The 20,353-nt window shown below is 43.3% G+C and overlaps 2 protein-coding genes across 5 annotated transcripts in view; one reads left to right on the forward strand and one right to left on the reverse strand.

Moving 5' to 3' along the window:
• The first annotated feature begins 203 nt into the window (after nt 1–203).
• On the forward strand, nt 204–11,297 carry LOC124032070 (TELO2-interacting protein 1 homolog). Of its 4 annotated transcripts, XM_046344122.1 has the most exons (7): nt 204–552; nt 954–1,465; nt 3,512–3,653; nt 3,804–3,942; nt 5,703–5,962; nt 6,577–6,682; nt 7,895–11,297. In XM_046344122.1, exons 2-5 carry the CDS (start codon nt 1,213–1,215, stop codon nt 5,709–5,711), a joined length of 543 nt encoding a protein of 180 aa, XP_046200078.1. In that variant the 5' UTR covers nt 204–552; nt 954–1,212; the 3' UTR covers nt 5,712–5,962; nt 6,577–6,682; nt 7,895–11,297. The 4 variants fall into 4 exon arrangements, 3 of the variants coding, with proteins under 3 accessions (XP_046200078.1, XP_046200076.1, XP_046200077.1); XM_046344120.1 differs by lacking the exon at nt 5,703–5,962; XR_006838202.1 differs by lacking the exon at nt 954–1,465 and having other exon boundaries at nt 3,512–3,942.
• Nucleotides 9,343–20,353, reverse strand: part of LOC124032069 (V-set and transmembrane domain-containing protein 2-like protein) — a 36,741-nt gene continuing 25,730 nt past the window's right edge. The window contains exons 2-4 of the mRNA XM_046344119.1: nt 16,982–17,148; nt 15,422–15,466; nt 9,343–11,063 (exon numbers count right to left, since the gene is read on the reverse strand). Of these exons, the coding sequence (XP_046200075.1) occupies nt 10,668–11,063; nt 15,422–15,466; nt 16,982–17,148 (608 nt within the window). The 3' untranslated portion in view covers nt 9,343–10,667. The remainder of the gene's footprint in view (nt 11,064–15,421; nt 15,467–16,981; nt 17,149–20,353) is intronic.

Raw genomic sequence — 20,353 nt, forward strand, 5'->3', positions numbered from 1 at the left:
GACGTCGGTCAAGACTATGCTATTATGTTATTGACTGTACGTTTGTTTATGTGTAACTCTCTGTTGTTGTTTTTGTCGTACTGCTTTGCTTTATCTTGACCAGGTCGCAGTTGTAAATGAGAACTTGTTCTCAACTGGGCTACCTGGTAAAATAAATGTGAAATAAAAATAATATTTAAAAAAGACAAGTACAGTATCATCAGCAAAAATGTTGAGCTAGCTAGCTTACTGTTAGTAAGTTAGCGTAGCCAAAGAGTATCTCAGGCTACTCGCTTAGCTACCTGGGCGAAGTGAACTTTTTTATCTGAAAACTGTTGCAGTATCTTTCTTTTAAAGTATGAAGTGCACCAAAGCTCGCTAACAAGCATGGGAAGCATACACAACTGTATGCGTCGCAGAATAGTGACGTACTGCAGGAATAGTGATGCTTGTGTGACGGACAGCAGGGACCATCAGTGGCTAGGACAGCTCGCCTGTCTTCATTTAGTTTCAGTGCTGTATCTCGAAATTAGTTCGTCTCAGATGTCCGTCACTAAATATATACTAGCAAAGGTAAGCTTATTTGAGTCTTGAATCTTACTTTGTTAGGTTGTTCTAGCTTTGTCATTTAAGCATTCCATTAGCTAACTAGGATAGCTCGATACTGTATATCTGGCTAGCTAGCTAACTAGCTTTAACAATGATGGTAACTAGCTTTAGCAAAGGTGGTCAGGCAAAGTTCTGCTTTGGGTGATTAGCAACATACCAAATTTGACTTATAAAATGAACGTTTAGGTAACAAAGATATACCTCTAAGCTATTATCCTGATAAAATGAATTTGCTAGTGCATTGAGCAGGCATACTGCTGAACAGCATCCTACTACTTTCCTAAAGAGTCAATGGTAGCTATGATTCTAATATCTTACTTTTCTGATTGACGACCCAAAGCTTGCTTTTGCTTACCTCCTTCCAGCCTGTGTGCTTCTGGCTCGTGAGCCCACGGTGGGCAATGTGGAGCACACAGCTGAGGCATGCAAATGATAGTCCTGCAGCTGCTGCAGGGTTCCATGTCCTTTTCACTCTCTGCTTCGCTCTCAAAAACCCTGGCCCCAAGCGGGATGGCTTGGTCCAGGCTGTGGCCGAGGCCATGGGCTACCTCCTGGAGAACACCTGTGTACGGAGCTGGGAGACGCTGAGGGATCTCCTTTCTGAGCTTCTGCCTTTGCTCCCCCATGGACCCAAGGAAGCCAGCACCCGCCTCAGAAGTGCTGAAAGCTGCAGTACTGTGGTACATGGATGCTCTGCTGCATGCAGCCTACCGTGACGTGGTCTTCAAGTTGTTTGAGCCCGCCATGCTGCCTGGCCTTGTGGCCGCTATCTCTCTGCTGCTTGCCCTGGGAGAGCAGGAGAAGTCCCTCGTTGCACTGAAATGCCTGCAGGCCCTGACCCTCCAGTGTGACTGTTCTCTGGACCATGTGTCAGTGGGTCAGTAAGAGAGGCATATCCTAGGCAACACCATGGCTTCTTTCTTACCTTGAATCGCTGTGAGCCATATGATCACTGGGATTATTAGGCATGGACATGCTGTTATTGTTAGGGCAATAAAGGTGTGGTTCAAGACAGTGGGACTGGTGATGGCTGACGGCCAGCTACAGAACAACAGGGCTGGGAAGATACAGCCCTGGGAGCTGGGGAGAGTAGGGGAGCTAGTAGTGCAGAGAACTCGGGACTGGGTGAGAAACACCCCTGGGAGGCTAGCCTTACTGTTCATTTTTAAAATAATATCCTGCACCTCAGCTCATCAGCACTGGAGAGTGAGGCTTGACATGGTCAAATTCTCAGACCACCAGCGGGTGTCCAAGGTCCTGATACAGGTGTTGGAGTTGAACGTGATGGATGTCCTCATCGTGTAGGAGAGGAACTCTTTGGTTACCATGGAGACATGGCCCCACGGGGCACATGCTCAGAAGAAACATTTCCTCTACTTCAGAGACCAAAGGATCTCCATTCTCAAGGAGATATGCAGGATGTTAGGTTACTATGGAAATGTGTATCTCCTAGGGGATCACTTTATGGATCTGGGAGTCGTCGGTCTACAAGGAGTCGTCGGTCTACAGGAAACAGGCTACCATGGTGATGAATGAGATGGTCACAGGGACAGCGAGCATCGGGGTGGCAGTGGGCACGGACAAGCAGGGTGTGCCCAGTCAATAGGACTTGAAAGCAGCATTGGATTCCATCATAGAGGAGTAAACCAGCCTGAGCCACTGGCACCTGTCAACCCTTATTAGTGAGGAGTCTGACAGAGGGGTACAGGAGCAGCTAAGTCAGTCTAGTCTCCTCTCCATTTATAATGGGGTTAAAGGGAATCTCCTCCAGTTGGTCCTAGTAGTCCACGAGCTCCACAATCCACGAGCTGAACAGCAGCATCTGGCAGATATGCATCCAGTTGGAAGGAATAGGCGGCTTCACCCAGGCCTTGGGGATGGACTTCCATCTAATTCTGATGACATCACTATACCCGGTTCTGGAGAAGGCCGGGGATGAGACTCTGTTGATCAGCCAGGCAGCACTGAATGCCATGTGGGACATTAACCAGGCCTGTGGATACTCCTCCCTGAAGGATATGATCAATGAGAACTCTGGCTACCTGCTGAACAATGTGTCTCTGAACCTCCAGAGGCTGGGCGTCCGCCCCCAGGGTCCTCACCGTCATGTTTAGCCACTCCAACCCCAGCCTGCTGCCTCTGGTGGGGGACATCGTCCAGGATGTGTTTCTGGCTCTGGACATGAGTTACGACGAGATGTCCCCTCTGTTCTGCACTGTGCTGCACTCACTTATGAAGGCTCTAGGTGAAGTTTCCATATCCACTTAAATGTTTTCCCTAGTTTATAACATTGTTATCACCATGTTATGCAATACTTTTTAATAGGAGAACTCAGAGGAAATTGAAATACAGGACAGAAAATGACAGCCTTTAGCTATAACACAGCCTAAGTAACACAATCTTAATCATGTTTATTTTCAACCACAGCGAGATGGTTCCTCTCTAGTGTTGGGGGAACCAGTGAGAATAAATGAACCAAGAAGGCGTGGCGTGAGCAGGACCAGCTGAATGTGCACCGGTTTCTTCTGGACTACCACAAACAGAAAGATCTGGTAGAGCAGTGCACAGAGCACCCAGGTTAGTTGGGGCTCTCTCTTTCTGGCTGCCACACTATTCCCCTGGGAGATCATTTGTCACACTGATGCACAACATTAATGCTATGCTTGGTGAAGCTTCTTAGTACTACTGTGCCATGTCAGACCTGAATAAGTTTCACTCATGCTGTTTTCCTCACAGCTGGGTCCCAAGTCAATGCAGAGCTTTTTAGGGATCGGCAGATTTTGTGTGGTGTACTTCTCCCAGTTCAAGTCGTGTTTCACAAATGTCTATTGAAAGCTGTTCTACAGAAATCAGAATCCATCAGTGTTATGACTCGCTACGTTCCTTTGCACTGCATTGAAGTGTTCTGTGGTTATCATTTCAGTCATCCCACCTCCGGTGGATTTTGAAGAAGACATTGATGGTCCTGATGTGAAAGCTGAACTCCCAGCCCACATCGCCAAAGAAGCCATGGAACGCTGCATTCACCTGCCCACCGACCACCGACTCAGCCTCAACATACAGTTGTAGAATGTTTAGCACTCGAACATAAGGAGCTTGAAAACTGAAAATGCAACTAGTTTTGCCACCACATGTTGCTGTGTGTTTAGTGACACCAGAGCAGTTGGTCCCCATGTCCCAGGCTCTGTAGAGCTGACCCCTTGTGTGTATTGCAGGTCGTGGATGTGCTGGAGCTGTGTGTCTGTGCTGATTGAGAAGGAGAATGAGCTGCTCCCCATAGCTCACTGCTGCTGGCCTGACCTCCTGCTCCGACTCACTGCTGATGATCCGTTAGTTGCCCTCCAAGCCTTAAGGGTATCTCACTACTTCCACCACTCTGGCTACTAGTACACTACTATTTAACTCAGTGGAATAATTATAATTTCATGATTGTTTATATAGTTTAATAATTGATGACACCGGTGTGTCCAGAGGTCACCAACACACTCTCACTTCTTTATTCTGGGTCACACTCAGCTCTTTTTTTCATAATTGTATTGGGAATGTTAAAACTATTTTAACTCAGCAAAAAAATAAACATCATCTCACTGTCAACTGCGTTTATTTTCAGCAAACTTAACATGTGTAAATATTTTTATGAACATAACAAGATTTAACAACTGAGACATAAACTGAACAAGTTCCACAGACATGTGACTAACAGAAATTGAATAATGTGTCCCTGAACAAAGGGGGGTCAAAATCAAAAGTAACAGTCAGTATCTGGTGTGGCCACCAGCTGCTTTAAGTACTGCAGTGCATCTCCTCATGGACTGCACCAGATTTGCCAGTTCTTGCTGTGAGATGTTACCCATTCTTCCACCAAGGCACCTGCAAGTTCCTGGACATTTATGGCCCAAGCCCTCACCTTCCGATCCAACAGGTCCCAGACGTGCTCAATGGGATTGAGATCCGGGCTCTTTGCTGACCATGGCAGAACACTGACATTCCTGCCTTGCAGAAAACCACGCACAGAACGAGCAGTATGGCTGGTGGCATTGTCATGCTGGAGGGTAATGTCAGGATGAGCCTGCAGGAAGGGTACCACATGAGGGAGGAGGATGTCTTCCTTGTAACGCACAGCATTGAGATTGCCTGCAATGACACCAAGCTCAGTCCGACGATGCTGTGACATACCGCCCCAGACCATGACGGACCCTCCACCTCCAAATCAATCCTGCTCCAGAGTACAGGCCTCGGGGTAACGATAAACGCGCAAATCCGACCATCACCCCTGGTGAGACAAAACCGCAACTCGTCAGTTTAGAGCACCTTTTTCCAGTCCTGTCTGGTTCAGCGACGGTGGGTTTGTGCCCATAGACAACCTTGTTGCCGTTGGTGTCTGGTGAGGACCTGCATTACAATTGGCCTACAAGCCCTTTGTCCAGCCTCTCTCAGCCTATTGGGGACAGTCTGAGCACTGATAGAGGGATTGTGTGTTCCTGGTGTAACTCAGGCAGTTGTTGTTGCCATCCTGTCCCTGTCCTGCAGGTGTGATGTTCGGATGTACCGATCCTATGCAGGTGTTGTTACACATGGTCTGCCAATGTGAGAACGATCAGCTGTCCGTCCTGTCTCCCTGTAGCGCTGTCTTAGGCGTCTCACAGTACAGACATTGCAATTTATTGCCCTGGCCACATCTGCAGTCCTCATGCCACCTTGCAGCATGCCTAAGGCACATTCACACAGATGAGCAGGGACCCTGGTCATCTTTCTTTTGGTGTTTTTCAGAGTCAGTAGAAAGGCCTCTTTAGTGTCCTAAGTTTTCATAACTGACCTTAATTGCCTACCATCTGTAAGCTGTTGGTGTCTTACCCACCGTTCCACAGCTGCATGTTCATTAATTGTTTATGGTTCTTTGAACAAGCATGGGAGACGGTGTTTAAACCCTTTACAATGAAGAGCTGTGACGTTATTTGGATTTTTACCAATTATCTTTGAAAGAGAGAAATGTCCCTTTTTCAGGAACACTTTTTCTGCTGAGTTTAGCTTTTTGGCCACTAGGTGTCAATCTTGAACTGTTTTTGAATTAGACTGCATTGAATGGTGTATGTGCATGTAAATGTCCCCAACAGAGCTCCTAAGTGAAAAAGACATCGCTGCTGCCTTAGTCAAGGGAAATGGAGACGCACACAAGGCAGAGACACCATGATACCCACTGGTTTTCAACAGTAGATCGGTTTGGATACACTTCAACTAGCTGAGTCGATACATGGTCTTCCTTGGTGCTTGAAGATGCTGCCTATTTCCTCATCAGCCCCAGAGGAATACAGCTGGGTAGGCTGAAGTTGAGACATCGAGAGACAGGCTGCAGAAGCAGTACAAGAACACACTGGTAAACATTGGCTCCACCTCACCGCTGAAACGTCTCCAGAAAGGCAATTACTAGCCAGGCCACAGAGAAAGATATTCTCCTAATGTGATATGCTTTTAGCTTTATTTACCCCATAGAGAAACTCCTGGGCTGGACTCTCCCTCAGTATTTCACTGTGTTTTTCTCCTGTTTCCACACGAGACAGAAGGGATAGGGATACAGGATCAAATTAATGCTGAAATAATCCCATTTACCTTTTGAAATATGCACCAATGTATTCAGGCTTGTTTTTCAACCGTGTGGGTTGAATTGCCAAATAAGCAAAGCGTTGCTAAAGACCTTGAGGAAGATGCGATAAGACTTATTTTGAAATGATGTTTGAATGGTGGTCCAGTTAGGAGTTTAGGGAATATGTGTCTGGGGGTTGGGGGGGGGGCTACTACTACAAAGTGATGAAGTTGCCATGACTATGAAAGGTACTGAGAGGGGGGAGTGGATGTGTGAAATCTAGGGATAGAGACAGGCTGCTGTGAAATTCCCAGGGGATTTTAGCAGTTTCTCCTCAACACACTCCATTTTTTTCCCCCTGTTTTTTTTCCCTTCTTTCTTTCCCTCGGCTTTCCTTCTGGTTTAAGTGTTGTATTTCCAGGGGACTCAGACCTGGATGCTGAAACGGAAGCCTGCCTGCCTGCCCTACCTCGGCTGCAGACAGCCACCCAAACTACAAGAGGCATGTCTCAGGTATACGTGTAAAGCAATAATACATCTAGAAGTACAATATATTACAAGGCCTTGTCATACACTATATATACAAAAATATGTGGACACACCCTCAAATGTGTGGATTTGACTATTTCAAGTCATCAAATGCTGACAGGTGTATAAAGGTGAGCACACAGCCATGCAATCTCCATAGACAAACATTGGCAGTAGAATGGCCTTATTGAAGAGCACAGTAACGTTCATAGGATGCCATCTTTCCAACAAGTCAGTTTGTCAAATGTATGCCCAGCTAGAGCTTCCCCAGTCAACTGTAAGTGCTGTTATTGTGAAGTAGAAACATATTGGAGCAACAACGGCTCAGCCACACAAGGTCACAGAACAGGAGTGCTGAAGCGCCTAGTGTGTAAAAATCATCTGTCCTCGGTTGCAACACTCACTGCAGAGTTCCAAACTGCCTCTTGAAGCAATGTCAGCACAAGAACGGTTCATCGGAAGCTTCATGAAATGGGTTTCCATGACCTAGCAGCCGCACACAAGTCTAAGATCACCATGCGCAATGCCAAGCATTGGCCTGAGTGGTGTAAAGCTCACTGCCATTGGACTCTGGAGCAGTGAAATAGCGTTCTCTGGAGTGATGAATCACACTTCACCATCTGGCAGGCCGAAGGACAAATCTTATGGCGGATGCCAGGAGAACGCTACCTGCCCCAATGCGTAGTGCCAACTGTAAAGTTTGGTGGAGGAAGAATAATGGTCTGGGGCTATTTTTCATGGTTCGAGCTAGGCCCCTTAGTTCCAGTGAAGGGAAATCTTAACGCTACAGCATACAATGATATTCTGTATGATTCTGTGTGGCTTTTTGCGGCTAAATGGAAGCAAGTCCCCGCAACAATGTTCCAATATCTAGTGGAAAGCCTTCCCAAAAGAGTGGAGGCTGTTATAGAAGCAACGTGGGGACCAACTCCATATTAATTCCCATGATTTTGGAATGAGATGTTCGATGAGCAGGTGTCAACATACTTTTGGTCGTGTATTTTAATACATCATACATTGTGGTTCAATTTATGACCTTATTATCAGCTTTATTATAATTTTATTCAGTTAAATGTATCAATGTGCTATTCTGTGCCGTGTCTTCCGGCAACTGATTTGAGGTGGACCCTGATGCCTTTTGGTTGACTCTGAACGTTCTCTACTATCCCTGCTCCTACACCCCACCCTGACCTGCAGCCTGTGGAGCTGAGTGGGATGGGCCTTAAGAAGACCGAGTACACAGACAACATCCTGAAACTCTTGGGAGGATTTTGGGTTACCTCTGGACACACAGCCAGCAGCAATAGAGATCCAGTGATCTGCACCAATAAACAGTTCCCCAGTCATCCACCCGACTGTCCCCAGGCGGAGGAAGGAACACTACACTGACGACAGCCACAGGACAGCACAGCGTGTCCTAGTCTTCCCCAACCTCTTTTCAGGGACTGTATCTTGCAGACATCATCCTATAGTTTAACAGTGACTTTGAAACACAAATGTTAAGTGCTGATTCTGTGCAAGTGTTGTGTTGGGTAAAGGTGTCCATATTCCAATGTGCTCAAGGGATGGACTAAATGCCAGTATTTTGAATGTTAAAGTAGTAATTAAGTCTTTATTATAATAGATTTTTTTTAAATGCCTGACCTTCATTGTAACTGCTTAGCCTTTTATACAAGTAGATATAGCAATCAATGTCATATTTGACCTTTTCCACCATAAGTAGAATGACAGAGCTTTCATTTTTCCTTCCATTCCAGCTTCAAATTCACATCTTGGTTCCATTCCTCTAATAACCAGACGTCATGGTCTGCTAAATGACTTAAATGTAAATGGTCATTCCACACAAACCTCCCATTGATTCACACAGAATAGATCTGCTACTTGCTGCACAAATGCCTGATTGAAAGTTGTAGCATGATTTTGAATACAACTTGAACTCCCCTGAGGGTTCAAGTGTAGGTTACAGCCCGGGCTTGTTTGTCAAGTCTTGTTTAGACTGAGGGGTCTGGAAGAATCTCTCTGACATCATAATGAATGTGCGTGCCGGGGAAATGGGAACAGGGTTGCCACGTGTTTTGCGTTGGCGAGGGAGCGCTTTATCTCCTCCGTACTTTGCTATTTATCCAGCTGACAATAGCGTCATTACTCATCAACCATGGAGGGCCTGTCTGGCAGCTCATAAAAACACAGCCAGGGATAGGATAATGCGCTATCCCCCAAAACCAGGCTTTTTATTCTGTTAATCATCAAATCATCTGACACAAGCATGGCTTGACTGATTTGGCAGGCACTGCTTGGCACACCAATGGATAGATAATACAGATCTGAGAAAATGACATACTGTAAGACCGAATGTGTTCATTGCTGCTCAGGATACATGGGCGTGAGGAAGGAGACTGGCGAGAGAATGTGCGACTGCCTTATGAGGTAACTGTGATGGAGTATTCTGAATTTTAATAATTATGTCTTTACAATGGCAGCATACAAATCAGTGTGTGTTCACTTATGATAGCAAAGTCAGACGTCGACTTTTCAGGAATGTAATACAAACATTTCCGATCTATCATCAACGTCTCAAGGGCTTACATGTTACAGGTACTGAATTATTAAATATTCTGAAGGCTGATCACATTCAAGTCACAATAGATAGGTTCATGTACACTTTATTTAATTTGATGAAGGCATAAATTTAGTGCGAGACCAACATCCTAGAAGACATTCTAAAATGTACAACATTTTTACAATGATTTCTTACAAAACATCAAAGCAAAGGTTAGAGCAAGAAACAATTCCATGATCCTTCAGGTCTTTCTCACAGCCACATTATCTGTTGGGAAAGCACAAAACACAATGAACAGGTTTTACTTTATAAACATTGGTTTCCATCCAGCTCTGGTTGGATGGAAATCTGGACTTATCTGAACTCTGGATTTACCATGGAGAAACAGTGAATGAACTGCTCAGAAAACAAATCCAAATGAATAGAGCAACAAGTAACCCTTCCAGCTTATACGTCCTCTTAGATGATTGAAAAAGTTAGTAAGAAAACATGTTAAACATGCACTCTTTATCATTATATACAGTAACATGTACAGTGTAGACAATCTAGAGCAGGGATGGGCAACTGGCAGATCAAACCCAAAACAATGTATTGAAATAAATAGGAACTAATTTGGGGGAATTGACTGTTGAGAGTTAGGTTGTGCATCAGCCATCTTTATCTTATGTCAGTCACTGAAACTCACTCAATTAGCTACACATTTTTAGATTAGTAAATGAGTCTAGCCAGCAATCTAAACATAGTAATCATGGCCCCCCCCCCCATCAATTATTTTTTTTGTCACTCTCACTCAGATATATTAACATGGCATAAGTCAGAACACAATGTGTAGAATTGCAGGAAATTAGCTTAAACACGGCTAATATGTCTCCACCCCATGGCTAAATGAGTAAAATTGCAGGAAAGTAACTCTAAAACAAACCAAAAATTCTCTCCATTGTTAAAAGTGGGGGATGCTCAAATGTTTTGCTCGCAGGGTGGGGGGCCCCCCAACAAAATGTAGCTTAGGGTGAAAAACACGGGCCGGCTCTGGCTGCATGTGTGGGTATGGAAGTGGGTGCGCACACTGTGGCCACTCAGGATCAGTTCAGATTTTTTGTGGCCCCCATCCCCATCAAAGTTGCCCACCCCTGATCTAGAGGGTTGTGGTAAGGAGAAGGGGTGGGAGAGAGTTTGGCCTGGGAGAGGACTTGGGATGTTTTTGATGTGACAGTGTGAGGGCAGAGGTCAGATATAGGACTGAGGTGGCACTGAGATATAGTCCCTTTGGTGTCTGGAGCAGTGGTAGGGGTGGGTGAGCAATCAGCTGGGATGAATCAGAGGTCTGGGTACATTGCGCTGCGGCCCTCCGGGACTGGAACTACCCACCCGGGGTGTGGGGCTGAGGCCAGACCAAACAGGCAGAGGAGGCTATGGGTGAGCTGTGAGGTGTAGAGGACAGCTGTCAGTACAGTCAGTAGCGCTGCCAGTCTCCGCAGACCTCTTCCTCAGCTCCTTGCCAGTGCTTGTTGGTTTGTGGTGGCTGTGGTGGGCTGCTGGCGAGTGCTTGCCATGCTCCGGCTGGTGCCTGCTGCTCGCCAGTCCCTTGGTGTCCTGGGGTTGGAAGTCTTCTCCATGGTGGCGCAGCTTCGGGTTCTGGTTTCTCTCTGACTCCACCTGCAGGTAGGCCCTCACCTTGTGGTGGCGGGCGTTGCTGTCGGTGTCGCTGAAGTCGATCACGCGGCACTCGTATGTGCCCTCGTCAGACGGCTTCACGCTGGACAGACAAAGCTTGTGGGAGATGTTGCTCCCGGCAACCTTCACCACCTGCAAAACAGACCAACAAAATGATATTTCATTGGTCGACATCCAAGAGTTAAATTATACATTTTAGTCCATGACTGTATACCCTATCTATTACAAACAAAAACTAGAAATCCTCACATCATGATAACTCAACCCTAATTTGTCCTCCAGCTGAATTTCTCATTCAGATCTGAAAATACTGTCTGTATCTGTTATTCAATTTACTCCAAAAAACAATAAACTTCCTTGTGCATCTCCACCATCACCCCCTTCTCTGTCCCTGCATCCTCTGTGTGTGTGTGTGTGTGGATGAGCCAGGCTGACTGGTCCGGATGAGGCTGGAAGACAGCTCTGTAATGAAATGCTGGCTGCGTTACCACAGATGCGCCACAGTGCAACACTTACAGAGCAGCTGCCCCTGCCTCCCCAAGCCCTGTACTGCTGGCAGCCCCACCGAGCCCAGTAGAGTCCAGCCATCCGGCCCCTGCGTCAATAAAGCTGTCTGGCAACCAAACAGATTGAGTGGGCATGTGAGGAGGCATGTACACACACACACTCAGAACAATGTCCTATTATAGGCGCCAGTCCCTTTGTTTCCATGTTGCAGACAGCTGTTCCATTTGCTCCCTTGAACAAATGAGGAGATGCTGTGCCCTGCATGCTGTACATACAGAACATGCCTTTACTGGGTAAGGATGTAATAGTTCATTGGCTTATAAAAGGCTGTGGAAAATACATTTTATGGTGTCAGATCTTAGATAACACAAAGTGATCACATGCTGTGGGAATGTCATTGGTTGTGACGCACCAGGATACAAATCCAGTTGTCTTTATTAGCTTCCAACCATTCAGGTAGTGTACCCAAGGCTGATGATTTGTCTGTGGCTGTCTATCTCTATTATCAGTCCAGAGTCCTCTAGGCTTACAGAGAAAATCACACAATCACATTCAACCTTAAGACCAATAAAACAGACAAATACTATTTTAGGACTATAGATAGTACAGTGCCTTGCAAAAGTATTCATCCCCCTTGGCGTTGTTCCTATTTTGCTGCATTAAAACCTGTGATTTAAATGTATTTTTATTTGATTTCATGTAATGGACAGACACAAAATAGTCCAAATTGGTCAAATGAAATTTAAAACATAAGTTGTTTCAAAAATTCTTAAAAAATAATTCTAAAAAACCCCTTTGCTATGAAGCCCATAAATAAGTTCTGGTGCAACCAATTACCTTCAGAAGTCACATAATTAGTTAAATAATGTCCTGTATGCAATCTAAGTGTCACATGATCTCAGTATATATACACCTGTTCCGAAAGGCCCCAGAATCTGCAACACCACTAAGTAAGTGGGACCATGAAGACCAAGGAGCTCTCCAAACAGGTCAGGGACAAAGTTATGGAGAAGTACAGATCAGGGTTGGGTTATAAAAAAATATCCAAAACTTTGAACATCCCACGGAGCACCAAAAAATCCATTGTTAAAAAAATGGAAGAATATGGCACCACAACAAACCTGCCAAGAGAGGGCCGCCCACCAAAACTCATGGACCAGGCAAGGAGGGCATTAATCAGAGAGGCAACAGAGACCAAAGATAACTCCGAAGGAGCTGCAAAGATCCACAGCGGAGATCTGTCTATGGGACCACTTTAAGCTGCACACTCCACAGAGCTGGACTTTACGGAAGAGTGGCCATAAAAAAAGCCATTGCTTAAAAAAAACATAAGCAAACACGTTTGGTGTTCGCCAAAAGGCATGTGGGAGACTCCCCAAACATATGGAAGAAGGTACTCTGGTCAGATTAGACAAACATTTTGCTTTTTGGCCATCAAGAAAAACGCTATGTCTGGCGCAAACCTAACACCTCTCATCACCCCGAGAACATCATTATGGTGGTGGCAGCATCATGCTGTGTCAAAGCCTAGACCTCGATCCAATTGAGAATCTGTGGTATGACTTAAAGATTTCTGTACACCAGCGGAACCCATCCAACTTGAAGGAGCTGGAGCAGTTTTGCCTTGAAGAATGGGCAAAAATCCCAGTGGCTAGATGTGCCAAGCTTATAGAGACATACAGCTGCAAGTCTCTTGGGGTAATTGCTGCAAAAGGTGTCTCTACAAAGTATTGACTTTGGGGGTTGAATAGATATGCACGCTCAAGTTTTCAGTTTTCTTGTCTTATTTCTTGTTTGTTTCAAATAAAAAATATTTAGCATCTTCAAAGTGGTAGGCATGTTGTGTAAATCAATTGATACAACCCCCCCCCCCAAATTTTTATTTTATCTTTTATTTTATTTCCAAGTTGTAAGGCAACAAAATAGGAAAAATGCCAAGGGGTGAATACATTCGCCAACCACTGTAGGTCTGCATGGTTTAGTATAATCTCATAGCATCGAATAGAACATGAAAATACTTAAACTCTTAAGGCCATATACAAGGTGCCGAAAAGCTGATTGGTGTTTTCAGTCTGGTTGATGCCATTAGCTATACTTGTGGGGAAACATGAAAGGCTGGTATGCATCCATGTCTGCTGGAACTGATGACACCGTTTTACCAGCTGAGCGATGGCCCAGTGACATCCTCTTCCACACCACAGCTGGTGGTTTCATTATAGTTAGTCAGCAGCAGCTAGCCAGCCAATAGGGAATTGAACCAGGGAGAAAACATCAGATCAGAGATAGGCTTAATCTTTTCCTGGAGACAATGGAGGGAGAACCTGGTTTATACTCCTCCACACACAGCAAGATGAATAGCTGCTGTTCGAGCACAGAACTAGCTGTTAACAAATCATTACCCTCAGTCAGCCTGGTGGCAACAAGGAACTATGCCACGCCAGATGAGCTATCAAAAGATCCGTTGACTCTCTAATCATTCTTCAGCAGGGAGTACGCAGTCTCTCTTTTTTTAAATTAAGACAGCAGATCGCACTTGTAAAGACAGCACTTGTAAAGTTTGGCCCATTCATGCTTTACTGAGAGAAGAAAAGAAGACCTTACTGCACTGTAGCCTCTGTTTCCTATAGATCTGAAACACACAACCGTAGCAGAAGCAAGTGTACTGACAATCAGCTTCCAAGAAATTGCTATATTTATTGATTACTTTTTAAAATTTAAATTTGTTTAAATTTGAACGTACTTTGGTGCGAAAAGTGCAAATCAATCCCAGAACAACAGCAAAGGACCTTGTGAAGATGCTGGAGGAAACAGGTACAAAAGCATCTATATCCACAGTAAAACGAGTCCTATATCGACATAACCTGAAAGGCCGCTCAGCAAGGAAGAAGCCACTGCTCCAAAACCTCCATAAAAAAAGCCAGACTACAGTTTGCAACTGCACATGGGGACAAAGATCGTAGTTCTGGGAGAAATGTCCTCTGGTCTGATGAAACAAAAATAGAACTGTTTGGCCATAATGACCATCGTTATGTTTGGAGGAAAAGGGGAAAAACTTGCAAGCCGAAGTTTTCACCATCCCAATCGTGAAGCACGGGGGTGGCAGCATCATGTTGTGGGGGTGCTTTGCTGCAGGAGGGACTGGTGCACTTCACAAAAGAGATGGCATCATGAGCATGGAAAAGGATGTCGATATATTGAAGCAACATCTCAAGACATCAGTCAGGAAGTTAAAGCTTGGTCGCAAATGGGTCTTCCAAATAGACAATGACCCCAAGCATACTTCCAAAGTTGTGGCAAAATGGCTTAAGGACAACAAAGTCAAGGTATTGGAGTGGCTATCACAAAGCCCATAACTCAACCCTATAGAATAATTTGTGGGTAGAACTGAAAAAGTGTGTGCGACCAAGGAGGCCTACAAACCTGACTCAGTTACACCAGCTCCTTCTAGGAGGAATGGGCCCAAATTCATCCAACTTATTGTGGGAAGCTTGTGGAAGGCTACCTGAAATTTTTGACCCAAGTTAAACAATTTCAAAGTAATGCAACCAAATACTAATTGAGTGTATGTAAACTTCTGACCCACTGGGAATGTGATGAAAGAAATTAAATCTGAAGTAAATCATTCTCTCTACTATTATTCTGACATTTCACATTCTTAAAATAAAGTGGTGATCCTAACTGACCTAAGACAGGGAATTTCTACTAGGATTAAATGTCAGGAATTGTGAAAAACTGAGTTAAATGTATTTGGCTAAGGTGTATGTAAACCTCAGACTTTAATTGTATATAATTTAAAAAAAAATGTAAATACACATATATATATATATATATATATATATATATATATATATATATTTTGTTTTTCCCCTAACCCTACCACTTATTGTATAATTTTGGTAATGAAGCCTCTATTGGACACTAAATGACCAACAAGAGACACCAGACAGGTAGGAGATATCACATATAATGCAGTAAAGACTCACACTTATTTTGGTAGCATCCTTTGACATCTCATCCTGGGGTACAACCTATAGGAAAATATTTCAAAGAATGAGAAACATTAGACATACTTTTATAACATTTTCTTCATTGCGTAAAAATGCCTTACATCAATGAGTCCACTTCCAGGTCATTTGATCAGAGCAGAACAATGGGCCTAATAATGCCCACTTTACAGGTAATTGCATCAAAAAGGTACAGCTGGACTCAAAATGACATAAACCCAGTGTTCCTCTGCATAGTCTGCATACTGTATGCGGAGAATCACCACTCTATTCAGAGCAATAGATCTAGAAGTGAAACCTGTGTTTCCCCCCAAGGTACTCATCTCCACATTCGTAGCATAACTCAAATGTATGCAATACATTTCAACCTGAGAGGAACCAATATATTATCCTGTAGACATGGTTCATCCAGGAAAAGAGTGTAGGCCTGACTACATTACAACACAGACTGTACAGTATTCTAGGCCAGTAGCACCACCTGGCCCACGCTCCAGCAAGGGAGGCATGGTGTAACAGCCAGTCCTCCAGGGGCACATCATGAATAATGAATCTGAGTGAGGTGAGAGGAAGTTTCTTTACATTTCTCCCTTTTCCAATTATAAAGTGTTGAAAGACAGCAGGAGGCCTGAAAAACGTCACGTCCTTATGGAAAACCTGCTCTGCTTTGCCCAGCTCAGGTAGTCCTCCTGATGAAATATTTCCTCAGCCTCCTCTTCTGTTCTTGTGCCTCCGGGGCACCTGGGGAACCTGCTGCTATTTCTGCCTACTGCGGTGATTCATGTGTGGTTTGTTACGTGCTGCTCACCTCACTCAGTTTACCTCTGTGTACTTCATTAGTTGGTTCTGATTTTGACCTGTATAGCTGTGCACGATGGCAAACTAAAGATTGAGACTGAGTAAAGGAGTTTGTGTGCATATCCTACACTACTTACTGCTATTTGCTATTTACATTGTGATTTGCAATGAAGGAGAATAGGAAGACTGTTCCACAACTATCCATGCTCTGCCGTATCCCTGTGATCACTGATCACAGAACACCTCCTCAGCAACATTCTCTAAGCAGTGACAGAGAGCGAGCAGTCTCTTAATGTGTTGAAAATCCCAAATTGTTTGCATTGTCAACTTCCACACAGCTCCGACACACACACTTACCCCTCCAGACATGCCACCAGGGGTCATTTCAGAGTCCCCAAATCCAGAACAAAATCAAGAAAGCGTACAGTATTATATAGAGACATTATTGCATAGAACTCCATTCCATTTCATTTTGCTAAAAAAAAAAACAGCAAATCTGTTTTTTAAAGCAATACCTCACAACGCCTCTCCCCCTATTTGACCTAGATAGTTTGTGTGTATGTATTGATATGTAGGCTACATGTGCCTTTAAAAAAAAGTTGATGTATTTCCGTCCTTGAGCTGTTCTTGTCTATTAATGTTCTATAATATGGCTTGTTTTATGTGGACCCCAGGAAGAGTAGCTGCTGCTTTTGCAACAGCAAATGGGGATCCTAATAAAATACCAAATACCAGTCTAGCTACCTGATTGGTGGTCCAGGGCTGTTTCTCCGTCCAGTCTCTGTGGTTTCTGATGTACCACCACTGGATCTCCAGGGAGTAGGAGGGGCCTGCCCCCCGGAAGGAGCACGCCATCTCCACGTCCTGGCCACTCTGTGCTGTGATGTCATGGGGAACCTCTGTGAACACAGCTGTATGGAGAAAAAGCAGTTGGCTATGAAAAAGATGACCCAGTCCTCTCTGAAGACAAAGAGCTGTTTTGCTCTTTGATTTACAGTGATAATACACTGTGATTGTAAAAGTCTCAAATAGAATGTTGAGTAAACCCTAGTAATAGTGTGCATAAAGAAATTGTATTTCCGTGCTATAGGCCTTCTTTAAGGAACACAATCCATAAAGACTTGTGTTTCTAAGCAACTATGAGGATTTTAAATCATAAATCCTCATTTACTAGATAAAACATTTATATTTTGATGAATCTCATTGTGCTCACCTGGCTTGCTATTTAGTTAGCGTAATTATTCAATGTTTGTAATAAAAAGTGTTGGTATTAATATTACCACTCTGCATGTAATCTAAAGAAAGCATTACTGTCAAAACAGCTCCCTAGTTGCTGTTAAAGAAGAAATACTATTGTTTTGTTTTTTTCAGTTAAGATATAGCTTTGAACTATAACAGACAGCTTTGGTATATTCTCAAAAGTAGTTATGATAAGCAATGTCATAACTGATTAAGTCAGCCTTGCTGAAGGGCTGGCAAACTAAAGAGGACTTGGGTGTATCTCTCTCCAGCATAAAACCACACTCAATCTGTGATGGAGTGCTTACTAAACAAACACTCAGATAGTGGTGAATGTGTTCACAAACACAACGTGTAAATATGCAGTGCAATAATAATACAGTTTACATAGCCTGTCATAATAATATCATGTAATAATACAGCTGCAAGCAGCAATGGACGGGGTTCTCAGGATAACAGAAAGAACACAAGATCAGTTGGATAACAAAGAAAGCACTCTATCATGTATGAACTATCTTAATGTATATGCAATCAGTGAAAGCTTTACAATGTTTATCTCAATACCACAAGCATGACACAAGTGAAGTTTAGTCTAGTGCTCTAGGTTGGTTTGAATGCAGCAGGTAATCATACTTAAAGTCATCACTTAATGTATTGAGTTTATATACTGAACAAAAATATAAACGCAACATGTAAAGTGTTGGTTCCATGTTCCATGAGCTGAAATAAAATATCCCAGAAATGTTCTTTAAAATTTTGTGCACAAATTTGGTGACATCCCTGTTAGTGAGCATTTCTCCATTGCCAAGATAATCCAAAGTCACAAAAAACTCAGATGGGTGTGCCCTATCAAGAAGCTGATTAAACAGCGTGATAATTACACAGGTGCACCTTGTGCTGAACGCCACTCTAAAATGTGTATTTTTGTCAAACAACACAATGCCGCAGATGTCTCAAGTTTTGAGGGAGTGTGCAATTGGCATGCTTACTGTAGGAATGTCCACCAGAGCTGTTGCCAGAGAATTGAATGTTAATTTCTCTACCAATGTCGTTTTAGAGAATTTGGCACTATATCCAACTGGCCTCACAACCGCAGACCATATGTATGGCTTCGTGTCGGCGAGGGGTTTGCTGATGTCAATGTTGTGAACAGAGTGTCCCATGGTGGGATTATGGTATGGGCAGCCATTAGCTACGGACAACAAATACAATTGCGCAATGTTATCGATGGCAAATTGAATGCACAAAAATACTATGATGAGATCCTGAGATCATTGTGAGCCCATTGTTTTTAAGGTGTCTGTGACCAACAGATGCATATCTGTATTTCCAGTCATGTGGAATTCATAGATTAGGGCTTACTGATTTGATTTCAGTTGACTGATTTCCTCATATGAACTGTAACTCAGTGAAATCTTTGAAATTGTTGCATGTTGCGTTTATATTTTTGTTCAGTATATATCAATTCTGGGTTCAATTTGATTAATGGATTAGTGTTATTTTCATGATATTTCACATTCTAATGTACTTGTCCTCTTGCTCAGTTGTGCACCGGGGCCTCCCACTCCTCTTTCTATTCTGGTTAGTGCCAGTTTGCGCTTATCTGTGAAGGGAGTAGTACACAGCGTTGAACGAGATCTTCAATTCCTTGGGAATTTCTTGCATGGAATAGCCTTCATTTCTCAGAACAAGAATAGACTGATGAGTTTCAGAAGAAAGTTCTTTGTTTCTGGCCATTTGAGCCTGTAATCGAACCCACAAATGCTGATGCTAGTCTAAAGAACTAGTCTAAAGAAGACCAGTTGTATTGCTTCTTTAATCAGAACAACAGTTTTCAGCTGTGCTAACATTGCAAAAGGGTTTTCTGATGATCAATTAGCCTTTTAAAATGATCAACTTGGATTAGTTAACACAACGTGCCATTGGAACACAGGAGTGATGGTTGCTGATAATGGGCCTCTGTACGCCTATGTAGATATTCCATTAAAAATCTTCCGTTTCCTGCTACAATAGTCATTGACAACATTAACAATGTCTACACTGTATTTCTGATCAATTTGATGTTATTTTAAATGGACAGAAGATATGCTTTTCTTTAAAAAACAAGGACATTTCTAAGTGACCCCAAACTTTTGAACGGTAGTGTACATAGTCAAAAAAAGTGAATTGTTAATAGTTTCCTTATTTTTTAAGATCTGCCAAACTTAACATGGTTCATCATGGAAATGTATAAACGTTTTAAGTTCATAGTTCATTGTGGAGTGGATGTACAAAAGACTGATTCGTCAATAACTCAGCCATCTCTTAAAACTAGAACCCTTAGATACATTTTTGGACTTAATGAATTATATATAACCATTGATTCATATAACTTGCCACATGAGCTTAGTTCAACTGTCGTACCCCATCAGAACCAAAAATATACGTTTGTTTAACTCCAATGTTAGTAAAATAAGTCAATGTAAACAAACACTGTATAGCCTCAACAGATGGTTAAAACTATAATCATGGAGGGTCATCATCGCTAGCTCTGTCTATGAATTTGAGAGTGGTTACATTTCCTCATTCCCATCCCACAGCTTTTTTAAAACCAAAATAAAGGTGGGGTGACCCTTTGTTTTTCTTTCAATTAAGAATTCTAGCTTTAACCAATCCCTTAGCGTTTCTCAAACTAAGTTAACAGATGTATTTGGAGATAGGTTTTCAAAAAAAATGTCCTAGGATGGAAATCCTGACAGAACTTACGGGCAAATTTGTTCATCATGCACACAAAGTTTAAAGTCTTTAAGTCAAACAGGGCGACGTATATGTGAGACTGCTTATAACAGTGCCCCTTATAGGTCAATTGGTGCCATTATTTTTGACCAGGTTACTCAT

The sequence above is a fragment of the Oncorhynchus gorbuscha genome, linkage group LG03 (genome assembly GCF_021184085.1).
Source record: "Oncorhynchus gorbuscha isolate QuinsamMale2020 ecotype Even-year linkage group LG03, OgorEven_v1.0, whole genome shotgun sequence".
NCBI classification, from domain to species: domain Eukaryota; kingdom Metazoa; phylum Chordata; class Actinopteri; order Salmoniformes; family Salmonidae; genus Oncorhynchus; species Oncorhynchus gorbuscha.